This window comes from Vanacampus margaritifer, chromosome 1, assembly GCF_051991255.1.
Source record: "Vanacampus margaritifer isolate UIUO_Vmar chromosome 1, RoL_Vmar_1.0, whole genome shotgun sequence".
Taxonomy (NCBI): Eukaryota; Metazoa; Chordata; class Actinopteri; order Syngnathiformes; family Syngnathidae; genus Vanacampus; species Vanacampus margaritifer.
The window spans coordinates 50497600-50523339 of NC_135432.1; the positions used below are offsets into that span (position 1 = coordinate 50497600).

At 38.9% G+C, this 25740-nt stretch overlaps 1 protein-coding gene across 2 annotated transcripts in view; it reads right to left on the reverse strand.

The window, feature by feature from the left end:
- The window catches only part of alk (ALK receptor tyrosine kinase), a 379915-nt gene that overhangs the window by 26784 nt on the left and 327391 nt on the right, over positions 1-25740 (reverse strand). For both annotated transcript variants that reach the window (XM_077579089.1, XM_077579020.1), the window contains exons 13-20: positions 25279-25426; positions 15144-15254; positions 14803-14944; positions 11594-11761; positions 10955-11053; positions 7537-7692; positions 6421-6534; positions 2597-2783 (exon numbers count right to left, since the gene is read on the reverse strand). In XM_077579089.1, the coding sequence (XP_077435215.1) occupies positions 2597-2783; positions 6421-6534; positions 7537-7692; positions 10955-11053; positions 11594-11761; positions 14803-14944; positions 15144-15254; positions 25279-25426 (1125 nt within the window). The remainder of the gene's footprint in view (positions 1-2596; positions 2784-6420; positions 6535-7536; positions 7693-10954; positions 11054-11593; positions 11762-14802; positions 14945-15143; positions 15255-25278; positions 25427-25740) is intronic.

A 25740-nucleotide genomic window follows, 5' to 3' on the forward strand; every position in this document is an offset into this window, starting at 1 on the left:
TACAGTATGTTACAGTAATAAGTGGAATTTCAAATATATGTTTAATATGTTTATTTATGTACGACAGGAAATGTAAATGTAATTGCAACATTATTTTGTGCACCTCTGATGGCAAATCATGGCACCCCCCTCATAATTATGGGGATGGTTTAATTCCAATTAAAAAAAATGTATATATGGAGGCACTTTTTTTTCTCTTTAATACTTTGCCGAGGTATCGGAACAGGACTCGGTATTGGCAGATCTTCAAAATCAGGTGACTCTGACTCAGGTGCAAAAAATTTGATCAGGACACCCCTAGTAACAAGTATTTACAGTCGCATCCGCTAACATTATTTTGGGCATTATTCTCATGCATGCCAGATCCACCACACCAGCATCTATTGAAATTCAAACACAATCTGCTTCTTCCTCTGGTCGTTGAATCGGTGGAGGCTGATGTCTGTGGATCTCACTCTGCTTCATCTATCCTTCCTTCCTTTCCTCAGTCTCTCCTTTGGTCTCTTGAGGTCTCCCTAATTTGTTGGAATTGAGATGTTTCTGGGGTTGGTGAAAGACTCTGGTTGGTAACCCGGTGGGTAGTAGGTCGGTGCTGGATTTCACTTTCCTTTCTTTTCTTTGATCCTTCCTCGGGTCTCCTGACAACCTCACAACTCTAGCTGGATTCTGAAGTATTCGGTTTAGGTGAATGGTATGGGATTTTTAATAGGTTTTAGGTGAACTAATGACTACACACTCACACGTACACACACATGCACACAAACATACACGCGCACATGCACATACTCACCAACATACACAAGAAAAATAAATAATAAAAAAAATAACAGTGAGAGAGAGCAATGATGATGACATGTCAAATGGGTAAAATTACCGAATGAACAATACTGAGCTCTTATAAGAAAGAAAAAAGCAAATTATACATTGTCCCAAGGGTATGGTGTGATAGCATAATGTATAAGTACACTACCACACAAGCACAAAGTTGTGTTGATATTCAACTTTTTCACAGCTGACACAACTATTGCCATCTCGCCTACACACCCTGCGGACAAGTGTAAAAAAACAACGACACAAAGCTTTAGATGGAGACTTGAACTCAACTGAATGATATACTGTATGCTTAATATTCGCACCCCTTAGCCACAATGTTGTTCAAGTTGCTAACACTGTTGCCTCGCTGAGGGTTACGGTAACCCTAGGCACAAAAAGAAGGATGAGTATTGGATTGATGTTAATTAATTATTAGACAAAATTCCTTTCCTTTAAAGTACTGAACGTAGAAAATTCAATTCCGAATCGCTACTGCCAACTGTTGACGAAAAATGAAACGCCACATACCGTTCTTCACAAACCCAACGCGCACATGACGTCACATCCACAGATAGAGGATGGGGAATTCGAACCCGAATCCAGTCTGAAAACTATTAGCCAGAGTCTTGCAGGAGTACCCATTGTGAACAGCTAAGGTGTTAATCTACTAATTAGAAGATGTTTCAGTCATAAATGGTCAAATAAAAAGGCTACTGTAAAGATAATTATAAGACAAAAGTTTCACATAGCAGTTTTAAGTCCTACCACAGAAGTGCCCTAAAGTGGCAAACAATATACTGTAGTTCATTTATTTATTTGGTCCTTTGACAATGGCTGACAATGACAACCACAGCTCTCACCGCAAAATCATCTGGGATAAGTTCGAGCTTATCCATAGACCAAGTGAGGACAAGTGGTATAGGAAATGCAAGTGCGAAAAATGATACATATTCAGTAGCTATTATACCACTGCAATTCTACTTTATGAGCAGGATGCCAAAAAGTGGGGATATTTAGAACCCTTCAGAATATCGAACAATGCAAAACAGAAAAATGGTCTCCTGCACTGATTGCATTGGTTTATAAGCCACAAATATTTCACATAGCGGGCTGTCCCCTCTGGCTTGCCTTAACCTAATAGTGGCAGCAGAGTTGATTAATGATGTCAAGAAGAATTAGGCACTTTGCAAACTAAATTTAAGATAAAGCTCAACTCCAACAGTTCAGTTTCCACAAAGTAAAGAGAAGATAAACAGGTAAGTATGGTTGGATGTTCTATTTTTGTGTTGCTGCAGTGTATATGCTAATGTAACAAGTTGTTTGATGCATTTCAATGACTACAACAGTAATGCCAATTTATGTTAGCTCATAGATTACGTTTCCCATTGTATTTTAGCATTAAGCTAACAGACTTAGCAACTAATGTCAATGGCATTCATGCTGTCTTCAAAGTAAGTCAAATGAACATTTATTTGGAAACAAACAAAACACATTCATGAAGAACCAAACACTGTACTAAGAATATACAAAAAAATTGCTAACCTCACTGTAGGTAATGAACAAGTAAAAACACCACAACATCAACTTCACGATTTTAGTGTGTTAAAGATAATTTTATTCCTGGGACAAATAAACTCCATCTTTGTTTAAGATTCAGGGGTTAAAACTGGGGAATCTTTACGAGACTAAACAAAAATGTCAAAAGGTAGACATTTGGCATTCTATGCAATATTAGCACACATACGGACTGCTACCAACATGAACATAGTGTGCAGTTATTCACCTGGTGAGGGAGATGTTGCGTCGTGGCACTTCTTTCAGGTCGTTGACTGATGCCGTCTTGCCAGCAAAGCAGTAGTTTGGATTATAGTCTGTCATGATGGTAGATGCCCGCAGTTTACTGAGTTTGCAGTCTGGACTCTGTAGCTCCAACTGAATTGACTGCAGCTCTGTGTGTTTACGCCTGTACACTGGAGAGAAATAAACATTTTCCTCAAAAAACAATTCTTTCAACAAGAACAAAATTCATATCCATCTTCTAGTTGACATTTATGCTTGGACACAAAGGGGCAAGTTTGAAAATTCTCCAAAGGACCTTTTTTCTACTCAACAGAAATCTGTGTTGAGACTCTTAAAGACATTTGTCTTTCAAATATAGCCATGATGTCAACATATTTCTCAACAATTACACAATCACTACAAGCTGGATGAACTAACAAATGAAAACAGCTTATTTATACAGATAGATGTAAAGCAGCTCAGAGGAAGCTGACACAGCCCTGACCTGTGCTATGAACACATTAGTCCTAGTGAGAACAGCTAATGTGCGCGTTTTTGTTCAAATGTGGATGTGTTTAGAGGAGCTATTTTGCAAGTGCTGTCTACTGTGGAAGAGTTGTCGGCCTCCAGCTAAGCTGCAATCCATCATTAGCACATTTCATTGGCGCACAGAGGTAGCCCTTACCCCCTGCCTTGCCAGAGAACATAGGTGGGAGTCAGTGTGTGTGTGTGTGTGTGTGTGTGTGTGTGTGTGTGTGTGTGTGTGTGTGTGTGTGTGTGTGTATAAACTCTCCACTCCACCTACAAGAGGGACTGTGGGTGCGCATGTGGAGGAGATGATGGCTTGATGAGTGCATGTCTGGCGATAATGGTTCGAGAGCTGCTGGGCAATTGGATATGTGCACTGGCTGTAAGGCCTTCTTGTTCTGACAACAATATATTAAGTGCTGTCCAAGAGGGATGGGGCTGAACGTTGCAGAACTTTGTGCATGTGGGTGGAAGAAACGCGTCTCCTGTGAATATAGGGAGGCAGAAACTGGAATACTTGCAGTCATATAGTGGGGAACCTCTTATACATATATGTTCTAATACTTGAGTACTACAACTCTCAACTTCATGACTTAAGCATATTACTGCATTTTTAGAAGAACATTTCTTTGTACTGTATTCATAAATGTTCTGTTAACTCATTCACTTCCAGCCATTTTCACTGAAGCAACCCCCTTTGCTGCTGGCTGTTTTACTGGATTTTGACTGATTTTGCAAGGCCCACAGAATATTGTGTTACATTGCTATAAAAACATGGAACCATTCAAAAGAAAGATTAGTCTCTTCTTTCATCAGAAAAAAGTAAATTTCTATCTGTTTCCGTTTTGCAGCAATTAGCATTAGAATATAGCTAAGTTTAAGTTATTATTCACAAACAGTTTAAAACACTGGGGAAAAGAGCTTTTTTGCAATATGGCCCTGATTGATTTCTATTACTCTGCTCCCACCTGTTGGCCGTTTTTTTTTTTAAACAACTACCATTGCTTTAAGTCACCTCTTCAGGTCACAGGCTGCATCAAAGCCTTATGTATGCTTTAGCATAAAAAAAACATTTAAAAAAACGTATTAATACGTCTTTATGCATGGCAATATTTAAAATAGAACATATTTATATGATTTTGGGAGCAAATGAGTTCATAGCCATTTTTGCTTTAGTGCGGGGGTAAGAAAGGTCATGTTCTGTTAGAAATACACCCAATATAATAGAAACAAAGACTGCATTGTTATACAGCTCTTTCAAATCAAAATGTCTATTAGAACTTGCTCCGAAATATACGTGTGACAGGAAATGAGAAAAATTGAGTGCCACCCTGCGTAAAACCTCCTCTGTGTCACTTCAGTTTCTCTTCTTGTGCACCTATTTGCTGAAGCTGCCCACAAAATAAGTGAGTGATTGATTTCTCTCGCTGATTCGACATGATCAATCGTCCAGAAAACTTGCCGACGAAGGCTGACTATTGCCAGCGTGCAGGACTCACTGAAAATACTACACAAACATCCACCAGGAGCTACTTTGACCGATAGTCGCCTGTCAGGGGCTCACCAGTTGGTTTGCTTGTAAATATATTGGATCTATATCCTTCCTAATCAAGATTTTTGTCCTAATTAACATCACAGTGACAAGGAAATATTGCATTATAATGGGCAAACATAAGACGTGACTCAAAATAAGAATTCTATTGATTTGTGTGCTGCGCTTTACAGATTGTTTTGGTTTATGATAAATGAATAAGGGCCAGGATGGTGTCCTAATGGTGTGTGCATCTATCTCACAGTCAGGAGATGTCGGGTTAAAATCTTAGCTCAGGCTCTCCTGTTTGGAGTTTGCATGTTCTCACTGTCTTTGTGCAGGCTTTTCCCCCACATTTCAAAATTATGCATGTTAGAAATCTGGAAGTCACTGACACCCTCCCTAAAAAGGTCATTCGATGCCACAAAATGATGGAAAAGCACAACTTTTAATTTTTTTTTTTAAATTAGACTTTTATTAGGATATGGCCTGTATAATAAAATATGTTCCCCTCCCATCAATGTAATTCATTCATGCCACAAGATGGCACCTAAGCAATATTTTTATATTAAATGTAGCGTTGGCCTGAGTCCAAAATTAATGAATGCTTGAGTAGCAAGTCGCAAATATATGGCGGTTGAGGACACTACAAATATTTTGTGTGAATCATAATATTATTTTTGAAAAAGAAACTCGAGTTCAATGATATCTCTTAGTTGAAAACATTTCCTTAGGTATGTACAAGTAAAGGAATTAATGAGAATAAACTTGCTCACGTCATCAAATAAAGCAGAGGTGGGCATCGAGGGCCGGAGTCCTGCAGGTTTTGCATGTTGCCCTTCTCCAACACAGCTGATATATGATCAGCTCATCAGCAAGCTCTGCATAAGCCTGATAACGATCCTGTTGATTGGAATCAGCTTGTGTTGGAAGTGAGAAACCTCCAAAACCTGCAGGACTCTGGCCCTCGAGGACCGAGATTGCCCACCTCTGAAATAAAGGGTTAGCCAACTTCAGCCGAGGAGAGACCATCTCCTCAACTAGCTAGTTCGCTAGCTAGCTTAGCCATAGGATGCAGCTAGTCCACGCCCACGGCAATGAGGATTTATCATTACAACAGCTTCTACCTTTGTCCACAAAAACTTTTCCGGAGTTTGAAGCAGCTGTACATTGGTGGTTGGCTATACATACGTATATGGATGTGTATAAACAAACATGTTTGCATATGATATTGCACATAATCATGCAAATTACCAGGAAAATGTTTCCCAATTTCTCTCAAGCTTAACTTACAAATTATCAACAAATCAAAAGTGAAATAAAGATTAAAGGTATTTTCACACTGACTGAACTTTGCACAATGCTAGCTATCACCAATCCAATCATTGTTTCAACGGTTATGGATTTGATTTCAGTGACAACAGCAAAAGATTTTGATGGAGTTGAACATGTTGAAAAATGGAGGAAAAAGTTATCAATGTTGAGTCTGTGAATTCAAGGCAAATGTTGTATAGTGACATGGTAAGGAAAAAACAGCATTGGATGGAGATCTCTACTACTTTGAAGGTGCCAGGTTGGTTGAAATTGGTAAAAACGCGAGTTTAACATTATTAACGAAATGTTTACCTAATATCCAAAAATGCTTCACTCTTATCATGTCTCCTCTAACCCAAAATAAAAACAAAGCCAGGGCTTTCAATTGTAGCTACTTAGGCACCAGGCTACTTGCAGTTTGGTATCTTAGCAAACCTTGTGAAAGAAACACTTACTTATCATGACTCCTGACACAGCCAGCAGTAGGGCAGCGATAAGTGCCGAGGTCCCGACTGACAGACCAAGCGCCAGGTGTGAGAGAGATGGCGGAGGAGGCAGCAGGGACACCTCTGCATGAAAAGGGAAGAAAACAGCGTTCCAATTGTTACCTTCCCAAGAGAACTATTAACATTCCCTTCGCCTCTCTGATCCTCTGCTTAATTAATGATGTGCAAGAGATGACACAACAGAGCTTGAGGGGCTGCGCGGCATATCAATTCCTTGTTGTCTTGACAGGAGGATCTCATTGCTCTTGTCTAAGCTGAGGTACAAATCTGCCTGCCGAAAGGGACCATATTGAGATGATGACCTTTTCTGACCGAGCGATATACAATAATCTGCTGCTTGTCCATACACAGAATAGATTTGCAAATCATCAAGGCAAGGAGACACTCTAGGTCATTAAGATATTATTCGGATGGTAATACAGCTATTATATTGATTGTAATGATACTGACATCTCTCATATCGATTCATTTCAGATCAACATTCATATATTCATTATTCATCTGAGATAACAAATCGTAATTGAAGAGGCAATTTTGGCTTCACAGAGAGTCGCCGACAGCCCTTTGTTACAGCTTAACCCGTGTGAGAATTCATTTTTAGTGAAGGTTAACAGACACGGTTTTAATAGACAGAGCCACTTGCAAGAGCTCAGGATTGGGAAGAAAATCCGCTTCAACTTCATCAGGGACTCTTTTATCCAAAATCCTTACCATGATAAGAGCTTTTATCGCACTGTAGCAGAGATAAATTACTAATCTTGGAAAGAGACTCAACATGTGGAGCAACAGTTGGTCTTAACAACATTAGGTACAGTGTGATTATTCCCAGTGCGTATGTGTAATTTTTAATGAATAATAAAGACATTAAAACATTTACTGAGCTAAAGTAAAGTACCAAAGTACTGAGCCTCTAAGACATAATTACATTTTCAGATTAATTCATTTTCTATTCTGAGAGTCACAGTTCATTAAGGTACACTTAGATTCAATTCAATCTATTACGACTACATCCCGGTAGGGGAAAGTGAGACGGCACAATGTAAAGTGTTTAATTAAACAGCGCACCTGTAGAGTTAATACAGGACATGCCATCGGGTGCCAGGATGAGGTCATCATCACAGTCGCAGACAATGTCGCTATTCATCTCGCCACATTCGCCGCTCTCACAGTGACTGCAGTTCCGAACTGGACTGATGATCACCTCGCCGTCGCTCTCCATTGCTGAGAGGAACACAGAAAAAATATATCATTTTGTGTATCGCCATACTTCTTCTGTCAACAGGTGGATACACTTTCTCACATCTAATCTAAAATCATTTAATTGTCCTGTGACTTTACACCGCTGGAATAGATGGATGAAAAATATGTATTTGTAATAATTTTCAAACACATTAAGTGGAAATAGATAATTTTTTGCACTTGATGATCTCTCATGCCACCCCACAGCTATAAAGAGATGATACCTTGCTAGTCTCCTAATCCATCTGATGATGATGCGGGTGAATTTATCAAGTAAAGTAATTCTGCTGGAGTCTTTGTCAGGGACCTATTTGTACACACTCTGTGCATGCATAGCAACGCATAGCTGCTAAACGTTGCCATGAAGAGCAATCTCCACCCTATTTAGGTCCTTTTAGACACCAGCCACAGCACATGACAAATGGGTCCAATATGAATTCATTAGGGGCTGTTTGTAGACCCGTGTAATATTTAGCACTGCAACACAATCGCATTCATCTGTTCTATTTCACACTTATCATTTTGCTATGTTTGCATTATCATTATAAATACACCAGCAAATATGGACACTTCTATAATGTCATCCAATAAATGAGTTGAGGAAATAATAATAATAATAATAATAATAATAATAATAATAATAATAATAATAATAATAATAACTAATTCACTCCCAGCCATTTTCACTGAAGCAACCCCCCTTTGCTCCTTTCTGTTTTACTGGATTTTGACAGATTTTCCAAGGTCCACAGAATATTGTGTTCTATTGCTATAAAAACATGGAACCTACCAAAAGAAAGGTTGGTCTCTTCTTTCATCAGGAAAAAGGTGTATTTGTATCTGTTTCCGTTTTGCGGCAATTAGCATTAGAATAGAGCTAAGTTTCATCATTATTCACAAACCTGTTGAAAACACTGGGAAAAAGAGCTTGTTGCAACATGGCCCTGGCTGATCTCTTATACTCTGCTGCCACCTGCTGGCCGTTTTTTTGTAAAAACTACCATTGTGGCTGGGCTCCACTTTGAGCAGTTTGAGGTTTGCTTTTACTATTACTGTGACAAATGGTCACTTTCACACTGGTTATCGATGCGGGCTTTTCTCAGGCAATGTGCAATGGGCGGGTTGGAGTCAACCCACACATTTGCAATAGTATCAGAGGCATTTGAGGTGACTCTCTGCCTACAGCCCTTTGTGTTGATGTTGCCATGCATTTGATTATCTGGAAATGTGACTCTGCGATGGCTGAGTAAAAGAGCAGGGAAGGAAAAAATCAACATGAATGCCTTTTGGTAAAATTGTAACCTGCTTGTAGCATGCAGCCTATCTCAGCTGTCAATCAGTTGTTGAAACCTTAAATGTGTTGATTCTAGTGGTACTATTTAGTATTCAGAATTTTTCTATCATTCCTTTTCGACTGACATGAGCTCGGCACATGTACTTTGGAGTGTGGTGGGGGGGATAGTTCCTAACTGTTATTTCTCTCTATGCACCAATAGCACCACATTATTATTGTTATGAGTTCTCGGAAGGGGTGCTGTGTTGTGCCTTGTTCTGCTGGGGGAAATTCAGTGCTCATATGGCCAATGGCAGAGAGACCTGAAAGGGTGTGATTGGGAGCAATACCACCCCACCAGAAACATGAACCCCACTGGTGCTTTGTTATCAGACTTCAGTGTCATCCCGGATTGCCCAAAACAAACACATGATCAAGGCTGCCATTGGAAGCAGTTTGATGATCGACTTTGTGGAACACCTTGGGGATCCCCTGGAAAAGGTCGATTTTGTGACTGGGGAGAGGGTTGTCTGGGTTTTGTCACACCGCGGTGAGGGTGTCTTGTCATTTCCTGTTTTATTGTGAAAAGTCTGACTCCTCTCGTTTCAGGTCACTTGCCCTTCCTCGTGTGGTGTTGTGTCAACCCTGATCCCTGATTGTTTCCACCTGTTCCCCATTACCCTCATGTGTTAAATAGTCTGCGTTTTCCCTGTCTTGTGCCGAAGTGTTTTCGTTTGAGCAACTGAAGCCTGCCATAGACCACAGCCTTGATACCCAATTGCCTTGATACCCAATTGCCTTGATACCCAATTGCCTTGATACCCAATTGCCTTGTTGCCTTTATTGCCTTGTCTCGTGAGAGAACCTTTGTTTGTAATTTTGTATAGCTTAGTTTTGTTTAGTCATAGAGTGATTTTTGTTTTTGAATGTAGTTTTGAACTTCCTCCCTTTTGGAGCGCTTTCAGTTAATGTTTGTATAGTCTTTATTTTCTCCCTCTCATCGAAGAGCTTTTGTTTTGTTAATTAAAAGCTGCTTTACCCTCCACCTCTTCCTCTGCGTCTGAGTCCAAAAACAGCCTCGTTGTGTCAGGTTTTCACATTTTGTCTGCTGTCCCCTTGTCCCATACCCAGATAAGTGGAAGAAGATGGATAAATAGATGCATTTTTTATTGTTAAAAAATAAAATAAAATAAAAAATACACTGAGGGCATATTTCCACTGAATAATAGAAAGTAGGTGAATTACCAAGTAACAAGTTCTTAAGTCAATGTAATGAAGTCTGTATCCTTTTTGAATAGTGTTATATATTGTTAAATAGTTTATTATTTATTTGGTGTGGAAAAATTGCCCCATTTGGGGTTTACCCCAAAGTCCTTATTAATCTTAAAATATTGCTTTAGTGTCAAGTAATTATACACCTTTTCACAGGAAATAACATTACTCGCACATGACACACAGTTTTCTCCTTTACAAAAGCAAAAACAGACTAACAATATCTTTTGAATTTCTCTTCAGTGTTGAATAAAGAAGTGAATCAATAAACATTTTAGCTGTGGTCAGTTTCATGGCACATTAGCACCTGTGCAAGCACTTGATTTCAGTTTTCAAGCATGAGGAAAATGACTAATAAAAATAAGACTGATATGGTCAACAGATAATTTCAAGATTATTTGAATAATCTGTGCTTCTTGTCTGTTTGTATTTTTGTAGAAGGCTCCAGACTGCCCCAAAATGGCAGAGTCTAGCCCCTAAAATGAAGAAATAAGCACAATGCGCACACACTAATTATCATTACTTATAAACTGAATAAGATAATAGCTTGCTGTACAGTTTACAACATTGTGGGAGGTTATACTAAAAAATACAATTACAAACATTGCTTCTCTAACTCTTCTGACAACCATTTATGCAGTCAACCACTAAAACAGTCTAAAAATGTGCTTTTAATGTCGCGTCATGTTTTAAGATCACCTTTCAGAGGATAGAGGTAGGGCTCTCCAGCTGGACCGAAGAGGGACGTGCCATCATCGCCGTCGTGCTTAGGATTGTCATTTAATGAGGTGTTGCCACCTGGAACGAAAATTAACAAGTGATCAACTTGCTATTCTAATTAACATCCATCCATCCATTCTCCATACTGCTTGTTCTCATTATCGCTGCTCGTGAATTAATCTCAAGTGACTATTGGCTAGAGAAAGTGCACACGATGAACTGGTTACCAGTCAATTGTCAAGCAGATACAGATAACCAATATTCAATTAACCTAATATATGCCTGTTTTTTTAATGTAGGGGGGATAAGCTGGTGTAGAAAATTGGTTTTAGCAAGGGAGATGCAAACTCCACACAGAGATCTTCCAATGGAGATTCAAAGCCAGGTCCACCTGAATGTCAGTACATGACTACTATAACGTTATATAGGAGGTGGGTCCCATCAATATTATGTGGAGGTCCTGTGAGGAAGGAACACAAGTAGAAAAAAGGATAGTGATGTCATGTCTATGGAGATACATTAATGAAATCGCCATCACACATGTATGTTAGCCACCTGGTGTCCAGAGCGTATGGACATTGTCACACTAGACATGACACCAAAGTCTCTTTTACTGACCTCTGTAGCCTCCACCACCGCCTCCAGCCATACAGCCGCCTCCGCCACCCCCAAAACCACCTTGTGTCTGCCAGAACTTTTGACAGGCATGTCCTCCCTGTCCCCCCAGCAGCAGAGGTCTGCCACCCTGACTGACAGGAGCACTAGCATTCCATCCTCCACCACCACCTGTACACATACGACATATATTAGGCCTCTTATGATCAAGTAATGTATAGTACCGTGAGTTATATGTATCACTAAAGCTGGCCTAAAAAATTGATGAGTGAGCATGATTGATTTTACTTTTTTCCAAACTACTTAAGTTGCCAAGTTTTTAACATTTCAGAGATAAAAAAAAGTGTTGCACTGCCCTCTCGTCCCCGATAATTGACACTATGGTGCTATGAGTTGTGACATTAGTTCAGCCTTTCCATTTTGAAGTGCAGCCGGACGGTCCCAAGGAAGATAACAGTTGAAAATTTTTCACGTCAAAATGATGATTATAGATGTGATGAAGTGACAGCGGCGCTAAATGGCAATTGCTACGCTATGCCAACTGAGAGGGAGAGCATTTAGCCTCATTTCTTTGACAAACTTGCTGCAAGTCTCATCGTGACTTGTTTTTATTGTAAAAAATAGGTGCTAGAGTGAGATATAGAGATATAAAAAGTTGACACATTCCTTTTCAAATGACTGTTTTTGTGATCCAACCAAATGAGACCAGAATACTGTAAATATATGAAAAAGGTTTTCCACCATTAATGTAACCTATAACATTTTTTCTTAATCTTTTGAGGTGGAAAGTAAAACTAAACAAATTAAATAATGTGGTAGCACAAGTGTGCATACCCTTTTATAACTGGGGTGGGACTGTGTTCAGAATTAACAAATCACATTCAAACTCATGTTAAATGTTCATCACCAAACAAACACCATGCCAGCAATGACGCCTGGTGATGACAACTTCATGCTTTTGTGGCTGTTTTTCTTCAGCTGGAACTGGGACCTTATGTCATGTTTGGATCTGTTTTCCTTGTGTGCCTTCCTTGTCTTGTTAAGTGTGATCCTGCCCTTCCTCGTGTGATCCAATCAGTGCCCTCAGCCACTTGTGTCTTGCCCCAGGTGTGTCTTGTTGTGTCGTTAGTGTCTGTGTATTTTGTCTGCTGTCTCCACTCTGTCTGTGTCGGTTCATTGTTTTTCCCCATGTCATGCTGCCCGTTTTTTGCCTCGTCTTTTCCCCGTGTCATGCTGTTCGTTTTTGCCTAGTTGTTCCCCCATGTTTTGGTTCTAGTTTTGGTTTATCTTCTAATTTGGAAGATCACCTTTTGTTTGTAAGTAATTAGAATTCCTTTTTTTTTTTGATTGAACCTCTGCCTCCTCGCCCTGTCTTCCCGCATTTGGGTCCTCAAGCTCCCCCATCCTGACACCTTAGACACGGTGGTGGGAATTAGTTCAAAATAGCAGTCCGGGTTAACATAAAAGCTTTAGGCTTCTGTTATAGAAGACAAAAAAAGCCAGGGAAGGCTTACTAGAACATCTGAACTTTATCTGTAGGTCAATCAGAGGCACTTTAAATAGTGGAAGATGTGTGCTGACTATTCAGCAAGAGTTTAAATATGATTGATAATTCCTGAATACAGCTATATCCCATGTATAACAGGGTGTACACACTTGTGCAACCCCATTATTGGTTTATCTTTAGTTCCCCTTTTAAAAAGATAAAAACAAAATCTAACTTTTGCAGATCATACTCATTATGGAAAATGTTTTGAAATTATATATCTTGGTCTCTCTCTCCTTTTTTTTTATTTTATTTTTTTAAATATATGTACCACAAAACCTGGCATTTGAGGTGTGTGTAGACTTTTTATATCCGCTGTATAAGTAGGCTTGCCACCAGTGATTTGGAGGCCCCTTGAAAAAAAAAAGAAAGAAAGAAAAATTGGCCCAACACTTGCATGCTGTAAATCGAAAATACGACATACACAGGCATGTAGAATTGTCATCCATCTCTTAGCCCCACCAACAACAGTTTGTTTCATTGCAGCCATCAATCTTGTCTCACTCTCCTTGCTGTGGTCAACGGACTTATGCCACAAAACTGAGCATTATTGTCTTTGTACTATAATACTGTGCAACAATAATCTTGCAGTTGCTTGGTGTATACAGCCATCAGGCTTGGGGAGTAATGGAATACATGTACCGCTGTTACGTAATCAGATTACTTTCTTCTTCTTCTTTTTTTTAACTGTATTCCATTAGTTACAGAAAAAAACATGTAATCAGATTACAGGTACATATATTAAAAATGGGGATTACTTTGAGGGATTACAATTTCTACGATGAGAGAGAGTGCGAAAGGGAGAGAGAGAGAGAAGAACAGAGCAAGAGAGAGAGACAGCGAGAGAGCGAGAGAGAGCGCGTGCACGCCCACACGAGTGGGACTGTTGCTATATGTCGGGGAGGTGGGTACGAACGAACTGACTAGTCGTGTCCTCCACACATGGGCAGTTTGAAAAAGCTTCACGGACGGGAGGGGGAAATGGCGACCGGTATTCACTGGAACTTACTTGGAGCGAAAATTTGAGCTAAGAGTCCAGCGGCATGCTACGCGCTGTCGCTTCTTGCTAGCTAGCCCGCTAGCCTACAACCATAATGTGAGTTACACCTTCCAAACAAATCTTCCTCCCACCAATTCATTATTTAAAAAACATGCACAACATATACACGGCTAATCTATCTATCTATCTATCTATCTATCTATCTATCTATCTATCTATCTATCTATCTATCTATCTATCTATCTATCTATCTATCTATCTATCTATCTATCTATCTATCTATCCATCTATCAAACTGTGAGGTGTGGTTGCTTTCAGTGAAAGTTCGAAAACAGCATATGACCTTCAATCAATCAATCAATCAATCAATAGCCTACATGCTTTTTAATTACACAAGGATTTTTGCTATTTGAAGGCTGCCCGGGCACATTGTATAGAATATATATTGTGGTGATATTTATTTTTATTTTGTCTTCATGAGCATACTCAATATTGGAGTAATCAAAAAGTAATCCAGTTACATTACTTAAATATTATGGTACTTGGATTATGTTACTAACTAAATTTTTTAGCAGGTAACTTGTAACTGTAACGGATTAAATTTTAAAAGTAACCCTCCCAACCCTGACAGCCATACAAAACAAATTAAAGATGAGTGTGACATACCAGCAGCATTTGACTTCCCATTGCGACCCGGTTGGCTGAGGTCGTAGTCCATCTGTTCTAGCTGGCTCTCTGATTGGCTGCTGTAGCCTCGGCCTCCTCCTCCACCAGCAACGATGAGAGGGATGTGAAAGCCATTGCGCACCTGGATAATTAGAAGGTATTATTTCATTATTGCTGGCAGTGTCCATTGCTGTTGCCATGCCAACGTCCGACCAAGATCTGTGCCACAATGAGGACTACTACAAGGTAAAAATAGTTCTAAGTTATCATGGAAGATGTGTATGCATCTTTCGAAAAGTAGTTTCTAAATGGCAGGTGACAGGATCAAGTTATTTTCTCACCTTGAATACATATGTCGCCCCACCACCTCCTCCACCTCCACCCTTCACTTGAGTCTTATTCAGCATAGGGGCGGTCTGTTCTAAGCAGATCTTATTCAGCATGACATTGGACTGTGGGGAGACAGACAATGATAGAGCTTATAAAGGATTTGCTTAGGTGTTAATTGAGTATGAAAACACAGTTTAGTTATTAAGCTTCAACAGCAAAGACAATTTAAGCGGGATAGAAGTTTTCAATGCTTCATTGCTTACAGTCATTTTAACTCTGTGACACAGCGTCTTGATCAAAGTGTGAATCAACATTACCAAGTGAAAGCCTTAGAATATTCAAGGTAACTTTAATGACACTGAAAAACAATACAAGCCTTTGATTATAGTTAAAAGCAGAAATGTCAAAGTGCACACATAGCATAGACATTTTTGAAGGACGGGTCTGAAGTAGAGAGCTTTTCAACCAATTTCCAAGTAGTTGTAAATCACTTTCTGTTTATTCATAATTTCGCTGACTGTCTCCCTTTAACTATTCATGATGTTAAAAGGATTAGGGTTAGGGGTTAGGATTAGTCATTATAAAAACAAAACAGCCCCAAAAGTGTTGAAAGCTGTGCTGTTCTGATGCTAAATTGTTGTCGTTCTCTATTTAAATAACTTTTTTTGCAAGATTACATACATTTCAAATGTTTACTTTACGCAAAACATTTGACATCAAAACCTTTTCTCAGAAATTTTAAATGATAAAATAAAGTGGATATACATATCACTGTTCAAAAGAATGTAAACAAAATAATATCAACACCAAATTCAAAACTTTTCCCACCATTAATGCGATCTCGAATTTGTATATCTTAATTGTATTGTTTGTAATGTTTTCGAGAGAGGAAGTCAAACGAAATAATGTGGTTGCACAAGTAACTGCGATATAGCTGTGTTCAGAATTAACCAATCACATGTGCCATTATTTAAAAGACCACTGGTTAATGACAAATAAAGTCAAGATGTTCTAGTAGGCTTTTTTTTCTTTCTACGGAGCCCCTCTGGTGCCAGGGTATGAAATTATTATTTTTCCGCTAATCTGTACCCACCCACAGTTTACTTATCTGTACCTACAGTTTACTAATCTGTTCCCACAGTGTAGTACTAGTTAAGTAGTTTAGTGAACTGTGGGCACAAATTAGTAAACTGTGGATACAGATTGCTTAACTGTGGATACAGATTGCTAAACTGTGGGTACAGATTATAAAAATAAAAAATAAAAAATCATACCCTGGCACCAGAGGGGCTATTAGTCTACCCTGCCCAGATTTCATCTCACCTGTGACTTTGATCATTGATGAGGACAAGCAGTATAGAAAATGAATGTATGGATAGTGTAGCTGTGTAGGTTACCATTGCAATGCTAGAGAGATGTTATTCCCCTTATTACATGTACTGAGCACTTTTATTGTCTTTTTCAGTCTGTGCATGATTTCAAGGATGGTACTCTGGTCTTGTGTTGGGCTGCCTTACTTGGTAGTAGGTCCAGTTTTACTTCCTAACACGCACAGGTTTCATTGCTGCCTTCAACTCTTGAATTTGTGTGAGCTTAAAGCACAGAGGGGCTGAGAGCAAGGAGAAGGCGGCGTTTAGCTGAGTATGATTGACAGGCAGGTAGTGGCAGGATTGGCGGGGTACAAAACAAATGCCATCAAAAGTTGTGGAAGAGCCTTCTTCACTCTTTCTCCCTCTAAGCTTGATGTGACTGTTGCTTTTCACTTTAAAGTTGGGTCTGTGTGTGGGTCGAGGGAAAGAGCGAGCGGGTGAGCAACTGCTTTCCAAGTGCTTTCTTACACTCAAGCGCTCTCTTGCAGGTAAAAAAAAAGGATTTTTTTTTCTGAAAGAGCAGACCAATGGCGGGTACAATTAGTGATAGGAAAATGAAGCTTCATGAAACACGATATTTTTTGACTTCTTTAGATCGTGCTCTTGGTTTAAAGACTAATACTATATAGTGCAATGGAAATTGATTAAATTTCCACTGCATCTTTAAACCATGAGTGCCATCTAGAGGAGTAAAAAATATCACAAGTGCTTCATGACGCTTCATTTGTCCATCACTAGATACAATCTCTCAACAAACAACCAAAGTAGATTCACACCAGTGGGCAATTCAGAGTATTCAATTAACCTGCATGTAGCTGATTGAGTCAATACACCACAAATGAGTGGTTTACAATGCAGATTAGAAACATTTTATCATCAATATTTGATCTTATCATCAATATTTGATCTATGCACTGTGTTGCATTCTAGTTTGCTTGAGACCATTAGCGTTCAAGGTAAGTGCATGACAGAGCTGGGCAATTCATTTTGCAAAGGGGCCACATGAAAAACTGCAACGCTTTCCAAGGGCCAAGCCAACTTCCGCTTTGTCTATATTATTTTTAATGTATTGAGAAAAAAAAAGAATATTGTCTTGTTTCAATGAAATGCTATGTGGATTGTTATCATTTGGAAATACACATTTTCAACAAAATTAGAAGCGTTACATGTTCAAAAACACCCAATACATGTGTCTATGACACTGTAGATTTGCGTACAGTGCTAAGTTCCCTTGGCTTTTTTCCAACCACTGTGCAGGAAATTTCCTCTCATTTAATTTGTTCATTTATTTCAGACAGCAGTCAACATAAACAAAATAACCAGAACATAATTTTTCAAATAAGACTCAATTAAAACCTGGCCTGAAAAGTAGTGGGAAGGGAATCTTTTTTTGTGGTTAACATTATAACCTCTGCTATCACTTTTGCTAGTCTCTTTTTTGGAAAAACAGTTGCCAGAGGGGCTGGAAAAGTCACAACATCTAGCAAAAAAAAAACCATTGATACGTTTTTAACACCGCAGACACAAGTCTTTCGTGTGACCTCACTTGGACCAATGTCCTTATGAGTGCACATAAAATAAAAACACGACTCAAAGTAAAAGCACAAACTACATTTAATTTTGACTTCAAGGTCTCTGTGAGGGCCAGTCAGAGACTGTAGGTAGGCTGGATGTGACCCCCGGGGTCGTACTTTGTACGCTGTATCACCTTATGAGGTCCTCAACCATCTGATACAGTGTTCTTATTCATTGTAGGTTTAAATTAGGCATAGTCCGATTATTGTCCAATATTTGGCATCTTGAATGTGAAGGGCGATAAAGTTGGTATCTCACTAAACAGCAAATTTTGTTAGGGTTCGTTAAGATGTTCACAGTCCATTTTTACTTATTGCAAAGACATTTCAAACATGTTCAGACAATTTCTCACTCTCCGCAAAGATCTTTTGAAACATTTTATGAACCCTGATGAAAACCCTAAATTTGCTTGCAAACATGCATTTGTCACTCAGTGAGATACCAGCTTCAGTGATCAATTTAAAAATGGGTTAACCTCAGGGTAAATTGTATGTATTTATTAAAATTTTCACTTAACTTTATAAAAGATGCTGCTGACAATGGGAACTCCCTGCACTTTTGTTTTAAAAAAAATAAGTAAAAAATTATGTTAATTTCAGTTATGTTTAAATTTTAGACAACTTTATTTTATAATTTAATTTAAATTAAAAGGAAGACCTTTTTGTTATTTATGGCGGCACCTTTGGACAAAAGCGGTATTGTTTCCCCTTGAATTTCCCTTGAAAGAACCACATTTCCTATAAGGACAAGCACTGACCATTTTGAAATCCGGATGTCCCAGGTGCACACAGTTTGACTAAATTACATTGTTTCCAGTGGCTATTTAAATTTTTTTCTTTATACAGCACTAACGTTTCTCAAGCATGTTAACAGCAGACGGTGGTTGTGATCTTATCTTCTTCATTGTACACACACAAACGATGTGCTCCCCCTCCCTTCCTGCCTTCCCGCGATGCATTAACAAGCATTCGTAAATAAGAAAGCACACAACTTTTGAGTGTTGTGTGGGTGGTGGGGTCATTGTGGAAGGGCAAACGATCAAGCTGCTGGCTATTTATTGCTACCACGCATAACATAATTATTTTTGATTTGAACATGGAAGAGCCGAGTCCCCGCAAAGGCAGCTAATCTCAAATCTCCCTTTGTCTTTGTCCTCGCAAGCGAGTGAAATCATGTACTATGCTTTTATCCACATCCAGGTAAGCTTTTTAGCATCATTATCGTCACCTCAGACAAAAACCTTAATTTCTTGGGGTCTTTGCATGATAAAGTAATCGCGCGTAGACGTTTGACTCGACTTCATTCTTGGGAAAGGACGTATGCCGTAAAGCAGTCTGCACGTTTGTAGTTTTTTTGTGTGTGGCAGAGTTCACACCATCCACCTCAAAGTTGTTTAGTGCTAGTAAAAATGATACAGACCCCCTCAGATCATGACAAAGGTTTAATTAATCTAGCTGTAAATCAATGTTTCATCAGGAGGATTAGGAAGATATGAATTGTAGGTTGAAAAGTTATTTAGAGGGGCTTTAATGGGATTACAACAAAGTTAAGTTTTTATTTTGACACTAATATTTTCTCTTTTACTGCAAATAGGTAAGAATAATAATCAATAAGGGTGTGAATTGCCTAGTACCTGGCGATTCAATTCGTATCACGATTCATAGGTCACGATTCAATTCGATACCGATTAATCCCGATACGAATCTATAAATTGATTATTGCGATTTTTTTAAAACTCAAATTTAGAAAATACTAATCAGTAAACTTGTACATGTAAACTGTAAGATTTGTATGAAAATGTATTTATCTGAAAATTCAGGTTGCAATCTGTTTCATGTTTGAACATCACTGAAATCAAATATTAAGGCTTAATGTTCCATTAATATAACATTCTTCCAATCTTAATGTGTAAATCCTAACCCTAAGTAAGACTTTTGTTGAATATTCACATAAAAAATGTATGTTTAAAAATCCATTCGGCCGCATATTGAATTGATTGGAGAATTGCGCTCTGTAATATTGCGATATATTGCCGAATTGTTTTTTTCTAACACTCCTAATAATCAGTATCGGTAAATATTAGTTTTTCTTAGTATTAGATTAAGCACTTCAACACTCACAATAATTTTTAAAAAAAAATTTTAGGCTGACTCTGTGGTCAGATTTTTTTTTAGGCTGACTCTGAAAAGAGTATTTTACACATTGGTGAGCTGAAAGCAGTTCCATTAGTTCCAGGGAAAATCCTGAAGAACATCATGAAGTTCTCCTGGGAACATACGACATGGGTGTGGACGCGGGGAAGACTTAATGTTCTTTGAAATGTAAATGAAATATCTGATCATTTTCTACACCGCTTATCGTGATTAGGGTACAAACGATAAGCCAACTGGTAATCAGCCAATCCCAGGACAGTAAATGGGAATGTCAAAAATATTGCCAGTGGCTCCGATACTATCTACTGTATGCACATCTATAAACAATGTTACACATACTGTACTGTTTATGCAGTAAACAAATGACATGTTGCTATTGTGTATAACTCCCTAGGACGTATTCTACTTTACTGCATACTGTTTTGTGTGCCCATTTGTGTCTGTTTTGTAAAAAACTGATGTGCATGTGGCATGAACATTGAGTACTGACTGCGTGTACAGTGACACCAGGCTAAAATGCAATTCCTTGATTCTGGAGGCAGTCTTTCTGCTTAACTAATTAAGCTTGGATGCATGAGGCTATTATTATGTGTCACACAATTTTAGTGCACAATCTGCATGCATTAATAAACACTTTGACAGTTTCTTCATAAAATTGTGTATTGTGAGTGGGGAGGATAATCTCTACAGGCCTCCTTGTGTACAAATATTTGTTCAATACTTTATCTCAAGCTAATATCAGGCCCCAAACAGCATATAATTAGCATATAATTGAGGGAAAATCCATGCTAATGCAATCATTCTCTGCAGAACTGCAGGAAGTAATCATCGAGAGGGACTGCAATGAGATTGAAATTATTATTATTAGACATACAGGAAAACATCAAAATGCTTCTAATTGTGACGTGCTTGTGAAGACATTTAAAACCATCCATCCATCCATCCATTTTCTTAACCGCTTAATCCTCACAAGGGTCGCGGGGCGCGCTGGAGCCTATCCCAGCTGGCTTCGGGCAGTAGGCGGGGTACGCGCTGAACTGGTTGCCAGCCAATCGCAGGGCACACAGAGACAAACAACCATCCACACTCACAATCACACCTATGGACAATTTGGAGTGTACAATTAACCTGCCACGCATGTCTTTGGAAATGTGGGAGGAAACCCGAGTACCCGGAGAAAACCCACGCAAACACGGGAAGAACATGCAAACTCAACCCAGGAAGGCCGAAGCCCAGACTCGATCCCATTTAAAACAATTTTTAGAAAATGATCTTCCGTATTATGTGCAGAGGATGAGCATGTGATCTCTCAATACCAGTCATAGTACAAGTGAAAAAACAAACACATGAAAAGAGCTTGAAGATCCCTCACTGTTGATGTTCTGATAAACCTCCAGGTATGGGATCATACAATGTGATTACCAATCGAAATGACATTATTTAAAAGCTTGCAGTTATGCCTTTAATTAACTAAACTATACCCATACACAATGAAATGCTGATTGTTAATTATATCTGCATAAAATTGAGCAAGTTACAAGCCAACATTATAGCTGTGTTCTGGCAAGACCAACTACATTGCAAGATTAGTGACTTTGGGCCACTTATTTAATGTAACTATATTTTTATTTCAACAAACACTTAACAGCCTTATGTCAAATATGACTTTCTAGCCAACTAGAGAGCTATAAAATCACCAATAAACTTACTTTTCTTGCCACCATCTGTCTGTGGGTCTGTTCATTTGTGTGGAGTCAATTGCAAGGACTTTATCTGACATGAGTTATGTTAAATACAGTAAGTAGTATTGACTTGCTAATCTCCAAGATGAATAATGGCCCACAAACCATCTTACTTTGTTAATATGAGAAATTTTCATTGCGGAGTCTGGCCTACATTTGTGAATGTTTATATTGGAAATGATGGATGGTTTCATTGGTGACTAGAGGGATTGGGAGGTTTTTAATCTGAGCGTTGTGTAAGCATACGGCAAGGCTGCCAGCAAAGAGCTCCAGAGCATAACGGATGACAACCACCTCTGACAAAACAACAAAAGGAAGCCAAGGAGAAACAGCGGGGGGACCATTGTGAGCTTGGTTGCGGCTTTAAGTAACCGTTTAGGGCCACAAAATGAGCATTCTCTTCCTATCTTTCTACCAAGAGACAAAGACTCTGCCACATATATATATAGTGCTGCTCAAAAGTGTGAACCCTACATACATGGTCAGATTGTTTGCAATACAACCAGATCAGATTGTTTGTATAAAATATTAAAGTAACCTTATTAAATGTTTAGTCATACTCAAATCTACAATGCTGACATTGAAAATAATAGACTTGAACAAAAAGAATAATAATATTGTCATTCATTTTTTAACAAAAGTTGTTGATTTACGAAAAACTCAGATTTCATGGGTGCAAAAGTATGTGAACCTCTCATCAGACATTGCACCTCCTTTTGCAATGAGAACTTAATCCAAACACTTTCTTTAGTGATTTATCAGTCTTTCACATCTACTCTGGAAGATTTTTGCCACTCTTCCTTGCAAAATGCAGCCAATTTAGGGGAGGTTGGATGGGCGTCTAGCATAAACTGCCCGCTTCAGGTCCCGCCACAGTATTTTGAAAGAATTTAGGTCAGGATTTTAACTGGACACATCCAGAACATGTATCTTGTTATTCTTCAGCCATTCCTTGGTTGTATTGCTGGAATGCTTTGGATTATTGTCACGTTGCATGATCCATCGTCTACCAGGCTGTAACTTCACAAATAACGGCTTCAGGTTATGTTCCAGGATTTCACAATATTCTTCTGAATTCATGATTCCCTGGACTATGTGGAGTTGTCCAGGTCCTGAGGATGAAAAGCCAGCCCAGAACTTAACATTATCACCACCCCCATGCTTCACTGTAGGGAGAAGGTTCTTTTGCTACTATGCAGTGTTGACTTTTCACCAAACATGACTGTTTTAGTTGTGACCAAACAGTTCAATTTTGGATTCATCTGACCACAGAAGGGACTTCCAAAAAGCTTCAGGTATGTCCAGGTACTCTCTGGCAAAGTTGAGATGGGCAGCTTTGATCTTTTTTGTGAGCAGAGGCTTCTACCTAGCAAGCCTTCCATGAAAGCCTTGTCGGTTCACTTTTCTTCTGATTGTTGTAGCATGCAAATGTGTCCCAGATGCAGCAAAAGAGGTCTGCAAATCTCTTGATGTGATGTTCGAGCAGGCATTTTACCTGAATTATAATTATTCTTGCGAGTCTTGCTGATATTTTTAGAAGGTCATCCACTTCTAGGCAGGATTGTAGTAATTTTCAGTGTTCTCTAGTTGCAGATGATCTGCTTCACAGTGGAATGATGAAGTTCACTTATTTTTTTAGATGACTTTATAGCTTTCCCCAGACAGATGTGCTGTCACTACCCACTTCCTGAGGTCCCCTGAGATTTCTCTTCCTCTCAGCATGACTGACCTGTATGGGTTCACCTGGGAAAGACTGAAGTGACGTGGTTTTGTCTGTTTCAGTCCGTGGTGCACAATTACTTCGCTACACCTTTCTCATTTCATTGGCCCATTTCAGTTGTTAGTTTAATTACCAATTTGTCATACCTGGTCCTACTTAACTGCTTGTTTTAAGCAATGTAGCTCAGGGTTCACTTACTTTTGCACCTACATGAATTGACCCAAAACTCTTTTTAATTTAGTTTTGACTACACAATTGATTTTAAAATAAGAACAGTGCATTGAACTGATAAACCTACACTTGTTATTTCATATAAAATGTAATGGTTCAGATTGAATAACAAAATCAGGTTGAAACAATTGGAAAATCCAAGAGAGGTTCACAAACTTTTGAGCAGCACTGTACATGTATAGATTTTATACTACGCAACACCATAAACTGTGCAAGTAAACACCGCAAGTGGGAGAACATCCTGTTAGTGGTCGCGGGTAGCTAACGTGTAACAGAGATAATATTTATGTTTTGAACATTTAGCATTTTATATTATTATTCCTCTTTTATAGTTTTAGCTTGGTCTTATGTTCTTAAAATTTATTATAGTCTGGTAATTTTACTTTTCCAGTGTTTCCTTAGAGGGAGCTCTCTGCGTCAGAAGGTGGGTTTGGTTCTGCGGACGCAGATTTTGGTCCTCTCCTAGCGCAGATGGCTTCCTGAGATTTTGTCGCTAGGTTGTCCTGTGCTGAACCTTAGGGGCCTTAGATCATCTGTTTTGCTCGGTTTTGAATATACACTTCTTCTTTTTTTGTGGGTCGGTATTGTGGGTTGGCGCGGTGGGCTGGGGAATTGTTTTTAAACTATGTATAGCACTTGAGTTGCATTTGTAATAAAAGTGGTGTACAAATAAAGACTGATTGATTGACTGAATGTCTGCAGTATGAAATTATTTTAATATGGAAAATGGAGAAAGTTGCAACGTTGACTTGCAATGTGTGCAAAGTGAGCCTTTCACGTGGCGGAAAGAATAGAGTTGTTTTTAACACAACTAATTTAATACTCCACCTGAAAAGTCATGTGCTAAAACAAAAAGAAGAAGAAAAAAGATAAAAATGTTTTAGTTTGTTAAAACCCACTGCTCCGCTAGTCCTATAAATAAGTGTCATGTTAGTATAGTTTTGTCCGGAGTAGGTTTGTGAACCTTGAACGGACCCCGATGAACCCTAACTGCGCGTGTATTCCCTACCTTCACCAACAATCACAAACATTTGCTCTTCAGTGGGACACGGGCTTAAATTTTTCCTAATTTTGAACAACCCTTGTCCGAACAAAACCCTGACCTGTGTTGTGAATGTGAAAAGAAGATCTCATTTTTGGCCAAGGGTTTATCAAGTGTGTCCCTAGGTTCTTCTGGTGGGACACAATAATGCGTAGTGGAATGAGTATGTCTGTGTGAACATCTTGGTGAATGTTGACTGAGTGGCAGAAAAAAAAAGAAGCAACTAATGATACGCACGAGGCAGGATTTCATGTGATTTTCTGGCAGCATCGTTGGATTGTTAGTGAAGCACAATGACTTGAATTCAACTTACATTGGGACATGCATCTTCTCCTTTTTGACCAACCAGGATGTAAAGCAGCTCTCCTTTCCTCAGCAGAAAGTCACCAACTATGTAGATGCCATGCGATCTACTCATGGCCATAACACTTCGGCCACCTGCTGCACCAGAGGCTGTGATTCTAACAAACACCCAACACAAGGACAAACAATCGGAATTCATTAATATCATTAAGTGTGAAATTTTTTAACTCGGAGCTCCATAAACATTTACACAACAACAACAAACAAATAAAAAGTTAAATAAAATTGGGAAACTTGCTCTTGCTCTCAGATTCTGTTAACATTAATTGAGCTTCAAGGCACGTACGCACAAACGTTTGCAAGCATGCGTTCAATATAATGCAGACACATAAAAGCAAATACTTTCATAGCACAGGACGTCCATTTTAACTGTCCCAGTTTTACCAGCCAGGAAAAAAATTGATTGGTTTTT